This window comes from Plodia interpunctella, chromosome 9 (assembly GCF_027563975.2).
Source record: "Plodia interpunctella isolate USDA-ARS_2022_Savannah chromosome 9, ilPloInte3.2, whole genome shotgun sequence".
Taxonomy (NCBI): domain Eukaryota; kingdom Metazoa; phylum Arthropoda; class Insecta; order Lepidoptera; family Pyralidae; genus Plodia; species Plodia interpunctella.
The window spans coordinates 9484867-9506878 of record NC_071302.1 but is presented as its reverse complement, the minus strand read 5'-3'; the positions used below and the strand labels follow the sequence as shown (position 1 = coordinate 9506878).

The 22012-nt window shown below is 37.0% G+C and overlaps 1 protein-coding gene across 5 annotated transcripts in view; it reads left to right on the top strand.

Moving 5' to 3' along the window:
* The first annotated feature begins 3116 nt into the window (after positions 1-3116).
* LOC128672484 (uncharacterized protein) overlaps positions 3117-22012 on the top strand; it is a 35412-nt gene continuing 16516 nt past the window's right edge. For 3 of the 5 annotated variants that reach the window (XM_053749680.2, XM_053749679.2, XM_053749677.1), the window contains exon 1: positions 3118-3357. In XM_053749680.2, the coding sequence (XP_053605655.1) occupies positions 3228-3357 (130 nt within the window). In that variant the 5' untranslated portion in view covers positions 3118-3227. Of the gene's footprint in view, positions 3358-22012 lie in introns of all 5 variants that reach the window. The other 2 variants (XM_053749676.2, XM_053749675.2) reach the window with 1 other exon arrangement.

Below are 22012 nucleotides of genomic sequence, written 5' to 3'. Positions count from 1 at the left end.
ATAGCTACATGTTGCCGCATAAAATATTTGCTATTAAAATAATTAAAGTGAACAATTTAAATTAATTCGAGGAATCAACTCCCAGGATATTCATATTAAACTTGACCAAATAATTTTAACATGTACAACTATAACTTTAACATTTAATATTATTTTTCTGGATTTACAATAAATTCAAATCTTAGCTATAAAAATGACTTCGGAAATTTCGCATGGATACCACACGCAATATATGTAAGGTAGGTAGGTATACAATAATATTTCAGGATGTATCAAGCCAAGTTCCTGCAACAGATTTTAATGATAAAGCAAGTAGGTACGTAACCAAAGAAAGCTAGTTATTATAACAAAAAATAATTTGCATAAGAAGAGAAAGAAAAAGGATTGGATATTTAAAGTACCTATCAGGAGAAGCAGCTTAGGTAATGCCAGATACCTATATAAAATCAGAGTCTCAGCATGTATTCAGAAAGTAGACCTTCACAGGCACGTCATTCTAAATTGAATAATATTTACCAAAGCTACAGACTACTAGCATTTTAGAACGAACACAGCTGAAAAGAAATGCAGAAGGAACTAATTTAAACAGTATATACCTACCTAAACCTGTTACAAAATAACATTGAGCGTGTTCTTGTCAGTTGTTTCACCGCTCGGTCAGATAACCGCTTATCCGAACTTAAAAAAACCTATTTGAAGTCCACAGGCGTAAAATGCCGTATCATTGCACGCGGCGGCGCTTGTATAAATTAGTGAGACTACAAAAACGTCCACCAGCATCTATCTATACCTACAACACAACTTTGAGTTATAATTTTATTTGTAGGAGAAAATATATTATGCATTCTTCTTAGATCAATAAATCCATCCTATCAACAATTAAACTTACATTAGAATACCTACCTAATAGTAAGTATTTGCTGAATTAGCATATTTTTAGTTCTCTTCTGGAAAATAATAACTTGATTTGGCTTGATAAGAGTATCAAGAATTGGGGATTCTTGATGACACAAAGTTCCTTTGCCGTCTAATATTTGTCTCACCTTCTTTGACGACCTTCGTGGCCTAATGGTCATCAAGCCGGACTGCTACACTGGAGGTTCCGGGTTCGATCCCCGGTCAGGGCAACATGGAAAATGATCTTTTTCAGATTAACCTGGGTCTAGGATGTTTATCTATATGTGTATATGTTATAGGATATAGTATCGTTGTGTTAGTAACCCATAACATAAGTCTCAAACTTACTTTTGGGGCTAACTCAATCTGTGTGATTTGTCCTTATATATTTATTAATATTCTTTCCTTTTCATCTCCTTCGGTGATATTTTTAAGAAGTGTTCTTGTCAAGCAACCTAACATTTTCCCATTTTTAGGTTTTTGTTATATTTTTTGGACTTCTTCATTCTTTCCATCTAATTATTCCGCTCCGATCGTATAGCATCACATCTCGGATAGGTACATTCTCTTTAATCTTCATTTTACAAGGTAGGTGGTATAAATATAAACTTTGAAACGGGACCCATCCGGCCGCGTTTTCCAGCCGATTAGACCCATCCCTCGCGCTAGGAAGCGGTACGTGCTATATACTCTGTGGCCCTTTTTGGCAGCTGTCACTGAACCCTGCCGCCCCTGATGAATCGGTTTATGAAATCTGTCTTACCTACGTGTGGAACAGCGAAAATATTAGAGAACAAGTATGGAACGGCTGGAGTTGTGTTACATCAAAAATGTACTTAATGATATGTGTACTTAGTTTTGTAATTTATGGCAAATAAACATTTTTTCTTTCTTCCTTTATAAACTACTTAGAGGGTTGACGTTAGACTTTACAATTCGGCCAAGAGATTTTTGATTCTTTTTGGTATGTGAGGAGCGAAGCCCCGGGACGCAGCTAGTAGATTATATTTACTGATTAAAGACAAATTTAATGATAATTAATTAAATTTGATATATATTATTTGGCATTATTAATGGAGTGGTTTGCCATTGCCTTCTCCATTTCACACACAAGTTAATAAGAATCAACCAGTGTGCAGTGTGCAGTGTGCAGGTTTCCTCACAATGTTTTTCTTCACCGGAAGCAAGTGGTGGACGATGAAAACTACTATACATGGCGGGCGTCTTAATCATTACACCACCACCGCTTCGACTACCTACCGCCAATAAGTGGCATACACGCTACATCTTACATAGTCAACCAGTGTGCAGGTTTCCTCACGATACATATAACAAATATAATATGATCAGATTGGTGTACCAACTCATGTGGCATGAGGAGGATTCGAATCTGATACGATTACAGGCGATCTTAACCACTGGACCTGTTACCATACATATACATATAGTGCAGATATTAACCAATGGTCTGCCTATCATGGATGCTGAAGACGTGCAAAGTGAAAACGTAGAAACATGGACCCTGGGCTAGTAGGCTGGCTAGTCGTGGCCTTTTGAGAATGTCTGTCGGCGGCCCCAGCGGATGCTGCGCCTCTTAATATTGTAAACAAGAGCTTTTTCGATTGGTGGGCGGCCTCGCGCACGCACCGCCCTATATGACCTTGTAGTGGCGGCTTTTATCTAATATCTTATTTTATTTCAACGTGTCCAGTGGATGAGCGAATATACTTTACAAAACATGACAAACTATGTAATAGGAATAGGTAATATCAAATTGTATGAGAGAAGTGAATTTTCATATCAACAATAAAGTTAACTCGTAGAACCTTTCTTCGTAGACGACCTCGTCTACGATTTATGTATTTAAACAACTTATCACTTGTTTTTATTAAGTAGAGCCTTCAATAGAGTATATTAACTATCATAAACTTTTTGAAAACACAAAGCTGTGATTCCAAAGCAAGAGATTACAGTGAAGAAGCAAAGAGCGAGTAACTGCTAATAGGCGAGATGAAAAGCTATAAATTGTCCATTGTCTTTTGAAATATGATGTGTAAAAGCTCAGTGATAAAAACTGAAATCGATTGGTGTGTTTGCACGCCGACATGAGGTCTGCCGGTAGAGCCCCGGTGTCGGGTGGGGCGCAGGCGCGGCGCGGGTGCCGGGGCGGCGGCGGGGGCGCGGGCGGGGGCGCGTGCGCGTGGGGCGGCGGGCGCGGGCGGCAGACGCGCCGCGATGGTGGGCCGCGACAGCCGCTCGGAGAGCGCGGCGCGCCCCTGGGCGCCGCGGCATGAGTAGCGCGCCCGCCCGGCCCGGCCCGCGCGCCCGCCATGGCGCAGGCCGCGCCCGCGCCCCATCGCACCCACTCCTTCGCGAGGAAGACCTTCCACAAGCCCACGTACTGCCACCACTGCTCCGACCTGCTGTGGGGCCTCATCGGGCAGGGCTACGGCTGCGAAGGTACGCGTCGCGCATGCGCCCTGTGCGCGTCGATACCGGCTCCGCGCGCGTCCGTCGCCGGCACGACCAGCACGTTATGCAACCGGGGCCGGCGGCGGCGCCCGGGACACGCCCGCCGCAATCGATACCGCCTCCGCCACGCGCCCGCCTCCGGCACGACAGGCTCTCGATCTAGACCCTTCATCATCAGCTCCTTCACGTGATGCTCATTGTTCCATGTGAACGATACAAGCAAAGTTTCCAAACTCATTAAAAAAGTCTGTATATAAGAATTACCAGCAGAGCTGGTGTATGGTCGTGCTACTGTTACCGAAGGATGGTGCTATGAGTGCTGAACATCATACAAAAGGCTCTAGATCAGCTGAAAGCCAAGTCTGACGGCAATGAACGTCGCGAGGATATCGATCGATATGTTTTGTAAGAGGTTGATAGAAGCGCGGGCGCGGGGCGGGGCCGGCGCTGCATCCCTGACGGCCCCTTAGCTGTAAACTAGACGTGGACGAGGCTATAACCCGGCCTCCTCCGTGGTAAGTGCTGTGGCACGAAACTTGCTGCTCTAGATGACTCCGCCCATCCACGGAGAGAGGACATCTTGTTTTACCGCAATTTGTTTTGATATCTCCGCTCCTATGATCAATCGATGTTTCACATTCCAGTGAAAAAGTGCTCTGATTAACTTTATCTTGTACCTAGTAAAGTAGACGTGAGTATAATAAGTTCATTGATTGGGGCGTATACATTGTCAATACTTGCGCACTAATGCTATTCTAAATGATACGCACGCACTCGATCAGATATCATACGCAAAAGGAAAGTCTTCTTTATTATCTTACTAACATACAAAATAAACAGATTTACGTCGTCAATTATGTCATAAAATCTTTGCAATAACATTTAAACGACAAACGCTAAGTTTACGCGACACGACTTAAGTTCATTAGCTTTTTCCTGTTCGTAAGCTTTTTCTTGTAAGCTCAAAATAGCTTACAAGAAAAAGTTATTCTCAGAATTAAGTAAAGGGAAGTATTTTTCATCACTTTTAGTGTAACTTGGATTATGGTAGAAACATTACGCTTAGTGATATCTAAGTAATATGTAAAATTAACTGCGGAAATTGTGCTCTTATTGATATTCTGTACAAGATATAATTCGATAAAAAATATAACCAACCAAGAACCAAGAATAGTAACCAAGAACAACTGCATTATATCTACAGTACTATTACCTATTTAATGTGCATCAGTAATATTTATGTCGTATTGAAAATATACATTATTACAAGCAAGAAGTACTTATAAAACTCCATTCATTCTCTCATTCTCGCTAATTTTCGTAACGCTAAATCGTTACAATTAGTAATCTCATAATAATCGGTAGTATAATCAGTATTTATGATAACGTTGCCTTACATTCAGGGAAAAATATCTAATATAAATATATAACATATAGAAAAATATATAAGTCTCGCAAAACCACTGGCAAAAAGTAAATCATTTATCAATATATTACAGTTTGTTTTTGTCACAATCGGTTTATTGCACAAAAATAATAACTATAGCTAGTTCAATATAATCGACGTACTTAATAATTACATGTGTAAATTCATATAATTAACAAACGAGCACCGAAGAATACTGCATTAAAGATTAGCTACGAAGTGCGTAGGCTTTCGTAGAGCTTCGTAGCAAGGTCGGGCTACGAACGCGTAGCTTGGCTACGGTGGTCTACAACTAGTAGGGTAGTCGTACAACATCTTAACAGAAATTGATTTTTTTTATTAATTTACCAACTGCTCGGCCCGGCTTCACTCGGATAAAACCATAATACAACTAAACCTTCCTTTCGAATAAGTCTATTTAAAACCCGTGTCAAACTCCGTTACTACTTTTAAAGATACACACATAGGGACAGACAGCGGGAATCTCATTTGTTTTATAAAATGTAGTGATGTACACAACATAACAGTGTAAATATCTTCAATTTAATGTTCTAATATCTGTGGTAAATATAAAACTTACAAATATAAAACTAAGTAACAAAGGCACTAATTATTTCCATTAAAAAAATCAAGTGGGCCTACGAAAGTAAAATTGAAAAATGAAGCATTGGGGTATAGAAAAAGAGATAAATACAATTTTTTGCAAGTTTAACTTAGTTTTGATCATACATATTTAAACCAATCATGTTCGCAATCGTTTATTTCGTAAACGTTTCATACTATACAAAATTTGCTTTGTTATAAATTACAATAGATAAAAACTATTGTAATTTATAATAGACGTGCAGTCACCTCCACTCCTCCCTGTCTGATGTTAGCTCATTTGCTTCCTTTTCAGTCATATCCTGCCCGACACAGTACTCCATCCATTTCTTTTCCGGCCTTTCCCTACTTGTTTTTCCATTCAATTTAAAGACTTATGGCTTTCTTTCTTACTTATATTCAGGTCAATCTAAAAAATATTGACCTCCTATTAAGACCATTAAGCGGCAGATGTTATCCTTAAAGTTTTGCAAATTAAACCTCCCTCTCTCTCATCTGAGCATATTCCCGGTTCTTCCTCAGCCATTGAGCGTCCAGGGTCAGCTTTCTTACTTTTTCGTCATTACTTCGAACGGTCGTCGGCATCCCTGATTGTCAGACTATAGGCACGCATATTATCCTTGACGATATCAAGCCACCATTTGCCTTGGCTTTGCCCCTTCTGCCAGTGCCAGGCTCAGACCCTCTCCAGCGAACTAATATCATAAACGCTTTCTTTACGTCAAATCATAACCACATTATAACATAAGTACATACATAATTACTCGAAGTTTACTTTTTAAGCTGACCCCGGGTTTCGCGGCGCCATGTCCCCGAATACAACATGCGGAGATGAGAGAGAACATACTCGTACATATATAAATATACACACAATAAGCGCGATAAAGCCCTGAAAGCTATTCACTAAGTACAACACAAGAAGTGTGCATTTCCACCCACACACACAACTCTATTCACACACTGTGACACTATCTTGACGAGTCGCGACAATGCGGCCATAGACAATGTAGCATAGACAAGACAAAGGTTCCGACCATCTGACGCTGGTATTGTGCGAGATAAGGGCGTGTGGAAAGTGGAAATGGCAAACTTTATTGTGGTTGGGGGTTTCTTTCAATGAATTACATAGCGTATTGTTATATACACGTATATTTTTTCAAATACATTTTGTGAATTGATATGTATGATGAAACTTAGTGGGTCTCCAAACAAATCGATGTCGAAAAAAGTCAAACATTTTTTGGCCTCCAATACCATTTGGTTGATCGTATTTAGTAATGGAAAGTCACTGCTAAATTATTTTGGAAAATTTAATTCAAGGATAAATAATTAAGTGTAGTGTATAAAAAAATACCCTGTATATATCTCTCTTCCTTAACTCCCCGTGCATTCGGTTACATTCGGGGCATTGATGCTGCGAAGACGGAAAAAGCAAACCTTAAAATTTTGTAAATTCGGTTGTAATTTCACAACCGGCTTTTTCTGATGTGATAAAACCGAATTACGTTAGCAGTTTATCTATTACCTTGGGTGTTTTGTTCCCATTTAAAGTGTATATTCTAGGTTATATCCACCAATTTTAATTCAAAGAAACACATAGGATTTCGTAGCAAGGTCGGTCTATCAGCGCGTAGACTGGCTACAGTTTACGAGCGCGTAGCCCGGCTACAGGGGTCTACGAGCGCGTAGCACGGCTACAAATGTCTACGACAGGTAACACGGCAATTTACTTGTTGCCTTGCCTTGTTCGAAATGTGTACCAGATATAACAGAGCCAAAATATTCCGTAAGGAATTAATGCCCCTACAAAATACAGGTCAAAATTCAATTCAATTCAAAAAATTTTTTGCAACTTTGCAAGTCTTTCAAGTATATTACAGGTAAAGCGATCAAAGAGGAACTGACTTGTCGGAAAATTCAATTTGGTTAAAAAATTTAAACTATATGTTATTACAACTAATTCATTATTACATTAAATCTAAGAGGACTGCCTATTTTGATTGGAAAAAATATGAATTTAACATGTCAGTACACAGTATCAGTGCACAGAAGACTGGCCGAGACAATACATGCAAGACAAAGGAGTTCCGACGTAGTGGAAGTAGGACGAGCATTGTGAACACCTGATAGCGTCGTGTGTGGCCTCGCCACTATTGTGTTACTTGGTCGCTTTCTGACGGCGGCGTCTGACGGGGACGTGTCATAACTTAATACGACTTATATTTTCCTTTTTCAATGAGTTAAAGAGTGTTTTTTTCTGATTCTTCTTTATTTGACGACCTCCGTGGCTTAGGCCATCATGCCGGACTGCTACGCTGGAGGTCCCGGGCTCGATCCCCGGTCAGGTCAACATGGAAAATGATATTTTTCAGATTGATCTGGGTCTTGGATGTTTATCTATTTATGTATATATAATACAATATAATATCGTTGAGTTAGTATCCCATAACACAAGTTTCGAACTTACTTTGGGGCTAACTTAATCTGTGTGATTTGTTACAATATATGTTTATATTTATTTATTTTTTTATATTTTTTTTTTGTCTCAATATGCAATAAAGTTATTTCAAGCAAAACCATTTTGCTTTAAACATTAAGTAGGCACGTACTATTAAAAATAGAAAGTTTAATAGAGAGATATACCCGCGCTATAGGAACTTTACGACAAGTCAAATTTGGTTATTTGTTTTTCTAAATGTCAAACCAAATGTTAATGTACTTATAATTTATTAATATAAGAAAACTTTAAGGCTGTGTTATTAGTCAAAGTTAGTTCGACAAGTTCAATCCATCAATAGATAAAAAATGGAACCAAAAAAAGAAAATAAACTAGTTAGTTACTTTTAAATAATTAATTTTAATCAATACTACAAATATTTCTACCATATGTATGATGAAGATTCTCAAACACAGTTTCATAAATACATATCAGTTAAAAAAATATAATTCATAAACGCATTAGAGATAAATATAGCTTTAAATTACACAAATACAGAAGAAAAATCTATATCGATTGTGGAATACGGACCCTGGGCTCCGATGCTCAACGGCTGCGGCAGAAATTGAGAAAACGCTAAGATGAGAGAGTATGCACTGTATGTATTGTATGTGCTTCTAAGTATTAAATTGTTTAAATTGTACCATACTAACATCATTTTTAAGTAGGTACTGCTTACTAACCCGATATGGACTTAAGTTAGAAATAAAAATTACGTTAATTTTCATTTCATTAATTAAATTACGTTTGTTATCCTGTTAAGATATTGTCAGTATCAAAACCAGCGCCTGCATTGTACTGCGGCGCACCCGTGGGTGTCCGTGGGTGTCTACCTTTGTTTCCATCTCTTCGATACAGTTGTCACGTTTATTCCGTGTTCCACTATTTTCCTGTCGGGAAATATAAGTCACCCACCGTCTGGCCCAGTGGTTAAAACCATCCTCCTGTGATCGAAAGGTCCCAGGTTCGAATCCTACTCGTGCCACTTGTATTTGTACACCAATTTGACTTATGCTTAGCTTTCATAGACCACCACTAGCTTCCGATAAAACATCGCGAGGAAACCTGCACTCTAGCTGATAAAATCACCTATTGTGTGAAATGGAGAAGGCAATGGCAAACCACTCCATTAATATTGTCAAGAGAGTCGTGTGTGTTTCATTCTACTTAATGCCTACGGCCCTAAGCCACACGACTGTAAGGAGGAGAGACACATGTTGTACCTACATGTGAATAACTTTATTAATATATAGCTACAGTCTACTAAGTACCTATGTACCGTTTGCCCTCAGTGTTGCCCGTTTCAAATAATAACCTTCCATAGTAAAAGTTTGCCTACTATTTTACATTTTCGATAATGCCAATTGAATACGGATACTACCTTCCTAATTATTATTATGAGTATGTTAATGTCAATCTATTTTAACCCTCATCTCTAAATATAAAAGTCAACAAAGGAAAAAGTCTCATCCACCAATAAGCCGATATCTAACTAAACCTTCGAGTTACGCGACTGGCTCTGTCTACCCCTTAAGAAATAAAGACGTGATACTATACTGGTAGCAACATATAAAGCACATTCGAATGTGTAAAACATGTAAAGTCAATTTTAACACCAACAACTTGTCTATAAATGCCATTAAATAAACTGAAGTTCATTCGATAACTGACTTCCAAAAATAGAACGAAAGCGCGAATGTACCTACATGCAATATTTAACTAACCTACAAATATCGTGCGGCGGCGCCTCTTTTGTTCTAAAAATAGAGCTCCTTGCACTTGCAAAAAAACATGTAACCAACTGGTAGGGCACCCGGAGCTACGCCCGGCGTATGTAGGCCATCTCTGACGTCACACCCTGGCGACCCAGATCCATTGCCATTGAGAGACGCACGTCAATGGTGCCCCCCTCCCCGCGCGCACACCACCTCAACAAAACGCTGCTGCACTTTCGATCCGACGCCGCTGAAAACGCTCACGAAAACTTTGGAAAATTCTTTCTAAATTGACGTTTTAATACATATGAAATTGTTATAGTTGAAAAAAGCACGTTCGGGAATTAATTCTGGAATCGACCTTGTGTTTATTCCGCGCTAATTTAGGCCACTAAAACTACATCATAACCGCGTGTAATTACATTGGTGGAAGTCTAATTTGATCCTTATTCCAGCTCATATTCGGTACCTATATTTATACGAAAATACGTCTATTCTTTACGTCATGTCTATTTAACTAATCTTTTTGAAATTTCGCTATAAATGCGAAAGTACTGGTGTAAAGATGTTTGTGACCCATTCATACACAATCTACAGGACGGATGGATGAAATTGGTACACAGGAAGAATATATTCTGGAACAGCATGTATTTTAGCAGTAGCAGTGTACTTTTTCCAAAAAATTCCAAGGTAGCAAAGTAACATGGCGCAGCTACTAGATAATTAGGAGTACAACGATAGATATAAAGTACTGTTCCCGTGAGCGAAGCCGTGGGCTACACTATAAATGGTACTTAATTTACAACGCACTCTTATTTTTAGCTACACGTTTATAACGATGTAAAAAACACCAGTGTGTGTTATAGTTAAAAATACCATAAAAATATATTTATTTATCATGTTATATTTCCTAATAGGCTAGACCTGTAAGCTCTAAAAAGCTCAAGGTAATCCTTGAGCGGCATGAATCGAGTCGACAACAATGGCGCTTTCATTCAAAGCTGCACGTTGCACCTGGCGACCGCCACGGCGCATTCAATATAAGCTCTTTTGACTGTTATCTGCTTATATGTGGCTATAATAACTGCTTCCTGACATGTAATATGAGGACATTATAGTTAGTACGTTTTTAAGTTAGATAAGAAATAGTAAAAGACAATATTTTGCAATACATTACTTGCTATATGCGTCCTGCGGCCCCGCTCCCGTGGGAATAGCTTGTTACTGGTGAAATTATTTTTTGTATCATTTTAAAAATTACAAAGACGAGGCATGTGGTTCTGTACTAGAACAGAACAATTCGACATCCACCGGTGGATGCCGTAGGTGGCGACTAAGGGACATCTGATAGCCTACAACAGAATTCATTAGGAGGTTTGAAGACAGGCAGCCGGTCGTAAATTCAAAATCGAATCTAATCGAAAAGTATTATCTGTTACGCAGACCCTGGGCGTCACAGCTGAGGATGACACCGGGAGAACAGGAGAGTTCCGAAAATTACTTCCCATACAAACTTTCAAACGAAACTATAATTTGGTTTATTCTACCAATCTTTCAAATATTCATCGAATATTCATCAGATATTCATCGAATTTGTAAAGAAAATCAAAAGAGACGTTAAGGAAATATGTCCGCGCGCATACATCTTTCTCTCTTCATATATGCACATATTTTTGCTGCACCTCTCTACCTCTAAGTAATGAGGATCATATCACTTAAAAGAAACTTATAACAATGATGTTATGTCATTGCGAGTGTACCTATTACAAAAGTTCTGTAACGTTTCGTGCTTAGTGGGCGCATTGTAAATTGCATTACTTTTCACTATTAGCGTTGTAAAGAAACAAGTTTGGTACAATCCTGTATTGTTCCTGCTGCAGTAGTGACCTCGTCGAATTGTTCCTTTGCTATTTACTAAGAGAAACAATTGTGACGTGAGAAACAGAAGGTTTAAGTGGCTTTTGTCCTAAAGACAATAGAGGACGAAGTGCTACAGAGACCCTTTTGCTGCAAAGTCTAGAGGAATTTAAAGAGGACAAGCGTTGCACTGTGCAGTAAATGACGTCATAGAATAATGAAAACATAGAAGTATAGTTTTAGTGTTGTTTACATAGTTTTTTTAGAGGTTTTGATAAATCATTACTTTATGAATGTTGCCTGGCTTTGAGGACCTATAAATGATGGAATATTTTGTTAATGTAATACCTTTCATTAAAAATAAATGACTAAAATAGTATTGGAGAAATACTAAATTTAATAAATTATACGGCTAAAGAAACTATGAGTGGTGATTATATCAAAACAAAAAATATAAGAGTTTGATTTGGATTGTATTACAAGAAATTATATATGTATCTAATAATAAAATATAAACTGTTTTCTAAGTTCCAAATATCTAAAGTCTTGGTCGACTCAATTAACTGTATCTGCGATTTGAACTTAGGTAAATTTACTACAATATTTTTTAATAATTCCTTAATTTTTCCAACAGTTAGGTACATAATTTATATATTATACCTGCACCTAAATTGGGCAATAAGAACATTCATATTCTTCTCCAATTGCCTTGTTTTGATTCTGGCGATTCGTTTTTTAGTATATTTAATATGTCCTTCTGCAACCTAAATATTTTAACAAAGGCAAAAATCGCACTCAGCCGTACAAATTATAAATGCTGTTTCTCTCTTGGCACTGGTAATGACGTCCGAAGCGGAAACTAGTTGGGCTAGTCCCAACATTAGTAACACTGACCTCACTTTATAGAAAACATTGTTTGTGTTAGTGTTTGTCAACGGACTTTTTTCTTTGATTGTCATGCCGACTTATAAATACTGTGCTTGTTACAATTTTGAATCAAAATCTTTCGTTTGTGAACGATTTTTAGTAGGTACGTACTGTTCGTATTTCAGACATTTTTATCCAATATATATATTATTAAACGTAGGCATTATTTGGTTTTGACATTAGTAGCCTAACACTTTTCATTTACGATGGTAAATTGTCTTTGAAGACAACATGTCTTTTTATTTGATTTTTTTTTCTTTTTGTTGATGTCAACACATTGGTAAAAAGTTAAATATCAATATGTACAGCCGGGCGCAGATAAACCTAATTATACACAACTGACTACCACAGGGGGTCAAGATTATTTGCCTACTGAACTCAAATGTAATCACTCAGTTGGTACTAAATTCAGCCGTATTTATGTTGCATTCCGTGAATAGATACAAAACTCATTGAAGTACAATAATATTTAATTTTCTTAAAAATACACATTACACATAAACTGAGCCTCATAACTTTGACAGGTACGACATTAAATTAAAATTTGGCAATGACGCATGCGATGTGGGTCAAACACGGCGTCCACAATGACTCTATTTATATCTGTAATCTAAAATAAAGTGCGTATTCCTGTTGGTACGGAAATAACGTTAGTTGCCCCAACCGTTAACATTGTATGGGATGGCCTACATAACCGAGTACGTCAAACCATCGTTAAAAATAACGTTACGGGAGAATTTTATAACAGATTTTGCAATGTGTTATGTGTAACGATGGCCGTTGCTTATTTTCCAAGTAACTATTAATTATTTTTATATATTAATTCTCAAATGATGTCACAATGGAAATACATAGATAAACGTAATATTAATGTCATTTTTTTAAGTGCACTGTTTTATTTCTGAACGACATTCGGCCTGGGATAGGGTAAAGTTGGGAGATTTATTTATTTAACAGTATACGTAGACTGAAAAATAAGAGAGAAATCGATAGTACAACTGTGCAATTAATTACTTTCAGCAGACACATGTTAGAAGATACAGGAGATCCTTTATCTCATGGAGATACTTCATCATGGTTCCATTCTATACTGTTTGCTCAACACAGAAGCCAATTAGGCAACAAATGCTAATAGATCACTAACGAAGTCTGTCATCAAAGGCTCCATACTGACGAACAGACAAGCCTCAAGAGCTGCAGTAATGAGACAGGTTCTCATGCGACGCTAACGACGGCTTGGAGGATAATGTGACGTCATTAGTGCAAGATGTGAAGACGCTTTACGTGTACTTGTTAGGGAATTTACCATAGGTAGTCCTTTTTACATGTTGTACACGTGAAAAGTTATATAGATACGTTGATGTATACAAAAATTTAACTGATAATATGAATTAAAGTTTTTATTAAGTTTCATTACAAGTACTTTTTTAAACAAAAGATGTCGTCAGACACGTGCGTTTCGCGCAAGTGCTGAAATCTGTAAACAACGTCGGTCACTCGAAATTCGAAAAAAAATTTGCGTATCTCTAAATGTTTATCCTTTTCAGATCACACACGATACCCTTATCGCATAAACTAGCCGAAGCACCGAAATGGGTCGTCAAATATATAAAAATCATACCGTCTGTCTGAAAATGATTATTTTTCAGCGGCCTTCGGCGGGGGAGGGAGGGCGCGCGCGGGGGGCGCGGCGGGAGGTCGGGATTGACGTCACGCACGCCCGCCAATCGCGCTCCTGTTCCACGTTCGAATTTGACTTAGCCACGGGTGGCGCTGGTATCCCCATTGGGCTTTGGCTGTATACGCTGCTTCCTTCGCCTTGTTTACTAGATTAGTCCAATATTGAATAGCCACTTATTTTTAGTACGTTACCTACAGGATACCACGCCCACTTATTGAAGGATAGCACCATCGCTGGATTTAACAAATTCACTGAAACATAAACAAAAACTTTTTAAACTATGACATATTCACAAACTTCATGGAATAGAAGAATACATGAATATTAAATTAATTAACGTTAAGAGTGCCGTTTAGTAATTACTTCAAAATGTACAATCGTTATAACGAGCATCACTAATGCTAGCTAGATTTCATTATTTCTCGAATAGCTACTTCTCTCTAAACAAATATTTCAGAGACAAAGGGCAAGCTGTGTAGTAGGTATACGTAATCAACCAGTCCAATGTGTATTCAATGTGTATTGGTCTATCAGTGTTGTTTACCCTGCAGAGCAGGTGTCACCCATTACCCGGCCGGTTCCGGTTCGAATCCCGTTTGATCTCCACGTGCGATCGTAAACGATCGCTGTTGTTAGTTATTATTGTCTTCTGATCCGCCGCACCCGGATACTACCAGCCTTTGACTGGGTTCTGGCACTTAAGATAATTTAAAAGTCTTTATATCCTCGCAATTATCCGTGCTGAATGAATATCTATATACTTTATTATTATGTTTTTCACCTTTAAGACGCACAGGCAAACCTGGGTTATTTGTACTGACCATGGTCAAAGCTAATTATCAATTATTTACTGGTTCAAAGTTGGCGGCCAATTGTAAAAAATTATTTAGTAGTTTTCTTCTTTAAGTTACAATATTTTTATATGAAAATCTATATGAAAATTTATATGAAAACTTTATCATACTTACATATTTATAAATTTACAATGCTTAAATAAGTCGGCATCATTAAGTTTGTATTTAATATAATAGGTGTCATAATGTTTTAAGGAATTCATGTAGATACTATTCCAGGTTCGTTATGTGGTCTAACTAAAATAAATAGGAATAGAAAGAGAGAGTTGTAAAGTCATCGGCCCTTCCAGCTAAATTTAACTAACCTACCTACTACCGTACCTACTGCAACCTTGATCGAACGAGTATATCGGAAGTAAATGTAATTTTATATCGGGCTTATTGCGTTGAAGCGGCTCGTTATAAATATCAATGTTATATTATCTTTAGATCTGACTTAACTTTACTCTGTATTAGTAAAAGACCGATATTATCTTAGCCGTTAACAATTTTAAAATAATAATCGGAATTTAAAAATCGTTAATGAAATATTTGTTAAACGAGCCATTATGTCACCTTAAGTCCACTCCTTTATATAAGTCCACCCCTAACTTTTGTAGTTTATAATAAAGACTAGTAGAAGAATTAAGGCTCAATTAATTTCTAGTTAACTGAATAGGTACTTTGTGGTTAATAAAAGTTATTAAAAATAAATATTTTTGATCGAAAACATTTATTATTAATTATTGCTTTTAAAACAAATCAATTATTGCTTTTAATTTTAATTATGTGTCCAATGATTTTTTTTTTATAAATCTAATTGTTTTTCCTTTTTAACCTAACTCCGCAATATTAGTATAATTTGGGCAATAGGATAATATCTATCGATACTATTTTGTCCATTTTATAGAAAGGAGAAATAAATGTGAAAGACCACAGATAATGTCAGAAGTCAAGATAGGGAGGCGTGCGCCAGAGATCGTAACCGGGTCGTCTCCAGCGTAACTGTGTCACTCATGACGTCACGGGATGCGCTGCCACCGACTTACGAAAGGAACGTGTTATGGCTGGAACATACCCTGATCCAACGCGAATGATCGTACAATGCGTAGTTTGCGAGCTTTGTTTTTGTTTGAAAATTCATCAGTGGATGATGAATTTTCAAACAAAAAATACTCCTTAAAAATACTGCTAAATATTCCTTGCTTCTTGCGTTAAAAAAGCTAGACGACGCAATATCGCCAAAATTAGACGACATTATAGAACGATAACTTTTAACTCTTGCATATGGTCATAACATTAAGGAGTCTGCAAGAAAGTCATCAAAACTCGGTAACATATCGATGACTCATATCGGGTTGCTGGGCTGCGGTGTTTGTTTACTTTCTAATTTCTACGAGTACCTAATCGTATTTTTTACTGAAACAGAATGCCCGTTATTTGAAACAAAACAATAAATCATAAAGTAACTATATTGCTTTATAAAACAGCATTTATTTTAACCTTTACAATTACTTTTATCGACTGTGTAAAAAGCATCAAACGATTTGAATTGAATTACAGTCGTGTTTTAACTGCAATCGGGTGCCCATCCCTAGTTGCCATAGATAAAGTAGAATGGATTAAGTAACCGGGTCGTCCCGCGGAACTGTGTCGCTCGTGACGTCACGGGAATGCGCTGCGCACTGGATTGTGTGGTCCGCTTCGTTACAAAATGTAATTAAATAGTAACTATATCTTCTATATGCTACAATATGGAGTACCATGGCAATGGATAGCTGTAGAATGGGATTAGAGGTCAATCAACTTTGCGTTGCAATGCAAATCTGGTATCGTGTCAAAAGTTTTATGTGATCTTATGTTGTGAAAATCAGCTGTTTGACATTGTTTATTTATTTTTAGTTTAATTTGTTAATATGTAATTGTCTTATGTAAATTGTGTGATCTTAGCTTCCTTGGAATCGGTTATTTGTCCGATTTCCATCCTCCTCCTAATAATGTGTTATATAAGTCCGTAATGTGTAATAGTATTTCCGAATATCCAAAGCCTGTAAATTTTTGAAGTTCGACGAATATGTATTTCTCATGCAAACCTATACAAAAATAATGTTTCAAAGCATTTGAAATATTCATTGTTGTGTTCATCCGTTTATTTGGATTAAAACAAACTTAGGTTTTTATTCGAACATCTTTTCCAAAAATTAAATTTTTTCAAACAAGTTTATTTATATAAATGACATTTTTGCCACAAGCTTTTATTATCGTCAGAGAGACCTCGTTGCATTAAATACGTGACAAAAAACATATCCGTGCAGTACCTAAACGGTTGAGGAGTGCCCTCGTCGGGAGCCGATCCTGGGTGATGAAGTCATGCTCATCATAATAATGTAAAATGAAACGACGCGGAAAATTTCAACTCGGTTGCTTTTCAGCCGTTGAGCGAAGCAGCCCATTAAGTGTGACCCTCACCGGACCGTAGGTACATAGGTATGTGTTCCTCTTCACTTATACACTTCACTGACCTATTTCGATCACAGGTCGGAAACCGCCGTACAAAGTTCTGTGCGTGCACGCATGTTGCATGTTTACACTAGTGGAGTGCGCACTAAATATAGTCGGGTATTCTTGGACGATTCATTGTTAATTAGAGAGCCGGCTAGCGGCGGCAGCCAGAGGTTAATGTCGTGGGAACTCAAATGTCATTGTCTATGGGCTTGATAGTGTACTTCTATGGAATTTATTTTGAAATTCTATGCGATGCGAATTTGATGGGCGCTAATGTTTTCGTCTATTCAAATGGCAGTGTATTTTCTATGCTTACACATTTTAGAGTACAATAAATGTACCGACATACATATACATATGATATTTTTTTTTTATTTAGAAAGTTAAAAATTTTTTGTTAGAATTGGGCACATTTTTTAATTTTTGTTTGTTAAATGCGGTTTAAGGTGTTAGGTACATTACAAGACATTTAACAGACTTTAAACTATTGGCATAAAAAGTTAAAAGTTTATTTGGCAAAATAATGTAGTACCTCTTCACTACTTACATGAAACAGCTAATCGTTAAATCAAAATCAAATCATGTTAATGATGATACTGCAAATCTTCACGTCTGTACATTGCACAAGGTAGAATATATTGAGAAAACTTGATAATAACACTCACAATGAATCACTTCGTGAATCAATTTGGCTATGTTTAGCTTCAACACTTAAATTTTACGTCATACGCAGATAAACTCTCCGATTATATTCAATACATCCGGCAATTGGCCACGCCCTCCACTATTCTAAACTCTGAAACCATCGATTCCATTAGGCTATTGCCCTCGGAGTATTTCAGTCCCATCCTACGTTTACTTTGGCTAGTCTGACCATTTCACCTATCAAAACGTCTTTTATCAATATAAATCTGCACTTATAAAATAAAAATACTTTATTAGAGCCATTTAAAAATCAAAGAAAACCCTGCGTTCCATGTTCAAATTTAAACAAACGTCCATGTGTCAATTAAAAAATATTTTTTTTTAGTCAATTTTGTCGACGTCGTTCTTATTTTGGTTTTTTTAATTCCATTTATGAAATTTTATTTAAGATCATAGACAAATAAGTAATTTTCATTTGTCGGTGCTGGTACAAGACATAACTACTGGCTGCAAAGAGGTGGTGCCGTGCGGGCTGCTGCATCTATTCCCGACTCCGCCCCGACCGAGGTTATTTAAATATACCGCGTGACGTGTGAGCACTACGCCACTAATACGCTTCCTTGATCCCCATCCGGCTGCCCTTCCGCGATAAAAAACCTCGTCTTTATTGACACGAGCACGGCGAAAATAGAGCACTTTGTTTTACTGCTTGGAAGTTGGAAGAGACAACGCTCGGAAACACACATAGCTCTATGGAAGCCTGATTAATTTTCGCCGGACGCGAATTGGTGGTGAAAGTTTGTTTGATAAATATATTGTGTCCAAATTTTTTTTACAGACGTAGATAGTTACTGACTCCACAGAGTACTTTCTATTTATAATGAAAACTGACTCGAAGGCAAAAGCTATTGTTTTCATAAGTAAAAAAAAGAACGTTGCTTACGAATTAATTATCAACTTCATCGTAACATTCACAGTAATTTAGTTATTTTATTTAACTTGTAGACAAGTGACATGGTTCGCAACAGTTTATTACAAATGTGTGCACGCGAACGTATGGTAATGTCGTTACATTTACATTAGTATTAACGACAAACTTTCATGTAAATACTGCATATTTTACTTGTAATATAATAGATGTTACATATATAGTAATGTTGTACTTTACACTGTGGTTAGGAATATATTACGTCGTTATGGTGATTCGTTTTAACATGTACGAATTAAATTATTATTTAAAATTTCAAAATACAAAAATGGTTTTGAATTTAGTATAAATAAAATTTATTTCGGCGTAGCAAATATAGTAGCGCAGCACCGGCCAATTAAAAAAAAATAAAAGTATAATCTCTTTTAATATTTAAAATAGTTATATTTTACTTCAATTCACATTTCATATTTGTAATATAATTTGGCCTAATTATACGTGACATGATACTACTGAGCTCATTATTTAAAATACAGTGGTTGGGTCCCAAATTTTCCACTCTGAGAATCAGCAAACCTAGAATTGAAAATTAGACCAGCTTGTCATTTTAAAATTTAAAGCGTAGTGCTTTTATAATTAGATATTGATGTATATATATATTGATGATTCACATTCAGATTTTATTGCAAGTCACTAGTTATAAAGGTTGGTTACATGCGTAAATTGATGTACAAGTGACACCCTGCAAGGGCACAGCAAACATATAGTTATAATACGTGATGTTAAGTTTGAAAATGTTGCATCATCCAAAAAACAAATCATAAGTAAATAACTTTCTAACCAATTCTAGCTTTGGTGTTCCCATCAGATGTTCCCAAGTCTGTAAATGATGCTAATACATCATTATGATGCGTATTCATTGGTGAGTTGGTCTCGTTGAGTCTCAGAGGCATGCGCGCCAATATCGATCCGGCGAGATGTGCCGGAGAGCGACGCCGTACGCTCAAGCATGTTCCAAGTTCAAAATCTGAGTAAGCGCGAATGCCCTTGCCAGTGGCTGGCTGAAATTAAAAATGTAAATTGTCTCTGGTTCGGTGTAGAATGACAAATCATTTCTTTTACTCAGCTCTTCCTCTCATGATATGCATGCACACATTTTATAACGCAATTAGGTAGGTACTTTAATTAATGCTAAATAAATGTAGTACAAGAACAAAGAAAGATTTGTTCTCAATTTCTAATACTTATGTTTCTGTGTCCATAACTGGGACACAAAACAGGTTAATACTTAGGCAACTAAGCCCCTGTCGCGTCTGTCTGTGAATGCGATAAACTCAAAAACGGATTTTTATACTGTTTTCACCAATAGATAGTATGATTTCAGAGGAAGAATTGGGTGTATAATTTATTTTGGTTTTATGGAAGCCGGGCCACTATTATAATATATATTGATTAAATAAATTGTATGTCATATGTCTAACGTCCCAACTGTTGGGGCGATGGCCTTTTTTATAGATGGTTAATGAGAATGAGCCATGACGCACCTCACGGGCCCAACGTGATAGGTTTTAATGAACGCAAGTAAAGTCTGCTCCAATGGCTTAACGTGACTTCCGAAGTACGGATGAGTTCGAGATTAGACAGTCAACTATACCGTGAACACCTATTTCAAATGATCGTTGTACAGTCAACAGCACATCAAGTTACCCAGCAAGAACCTCTATGGCGCTGTAATAGTGGCCAATTTGCATTGAATTCAGGTAGGTTGATATGCTGTTGACTGTACGATGTTTAAATAGACATTTATAAAATTGTTTCCAAATTTCTTACCATTTCTATTGTCGTGTGCTAGAAATACATAACTTATTAACATATATTCATAAGTAATTGAAACAAAATGTAATTCACAAGCGGGCCACCTAATCACATTAGCTGTGGAAAGCGCGCGGCGACCCATCATTACGGACACGCAAGCACTTGAGCGGCATGCGATACGCTGGGGAGCCCTAACAGGGGGCGTCGTAGTCCGAGAGGCTAATGATAATGAGCTACGTCATATTATATTTCTCGGATTATTGTTTCTCATAGATAAATAAAGTTTACCATTAAAAATATTATCCTTACATATTATTAAACTAAGTCTACTGCCGCGCCTGTTTGTCTGCCTTTCGCGATAAACACAAAAACTACTGCACGGTTTTTCATGCGGTTTTCGGTGATTCCTGAGGAAGGTTTAGGTGTAAAATTTATTATGTTTTTACATGTAACAAACCTGGGACGGCCCGCTAATATAATGTATACTTTTCTGGAAAAAGTTAAATGATTTTTTAACGCGTTAACAAGTTTATTTTGCCTATGCAAAATCTATATATATAAAAGCGAAAATGTTATTAAGTGTATATCTTTTTCATGTCTACGTATTTCCTAGACAAATGTTCATAATTGCTCTTAGACTGCCTCGTGTCTTGTCATGGAAAGTTTTGGATAATTTTAACCAACAAAATAGCACATTACAATACGCAGAAATGAAAATACAGTAAAGAAACTAAGTATATAGAATAAGAAGTATACCAATGGTACTTTAGATTATTCAGGGATGTTAGATACTAGTGGCTTGTTCTGGCTTCGCTCGGGTAAAAACAAATTAAAATATATTATTCCTTCCTCAGGAATCCTGATTGGTGAAACCGCATGAAAATCCGTGCAGTCTTTTTTGAGTTTATCGCGAACAGACAGACGTACGCTAAAATATGTAAGGACTACAATTTGTAGACTGCGTTTTCACATATCGTGTGTACACAACAAATGTACAAATTTAGCCAATACGTAACATGCGTACGCCGATCATACTAAACAGATGCTGATTATGTATATTTTCCTCAAACTTGCACTCCGTAATAAATATTTCCTAGAAGTTTAAAACTAAACCTACATATACATACTTACACACACACACACCCACACACATATACACACACACACACACGCGACGTACATACATATAATATTTGTATAATATAAACAGA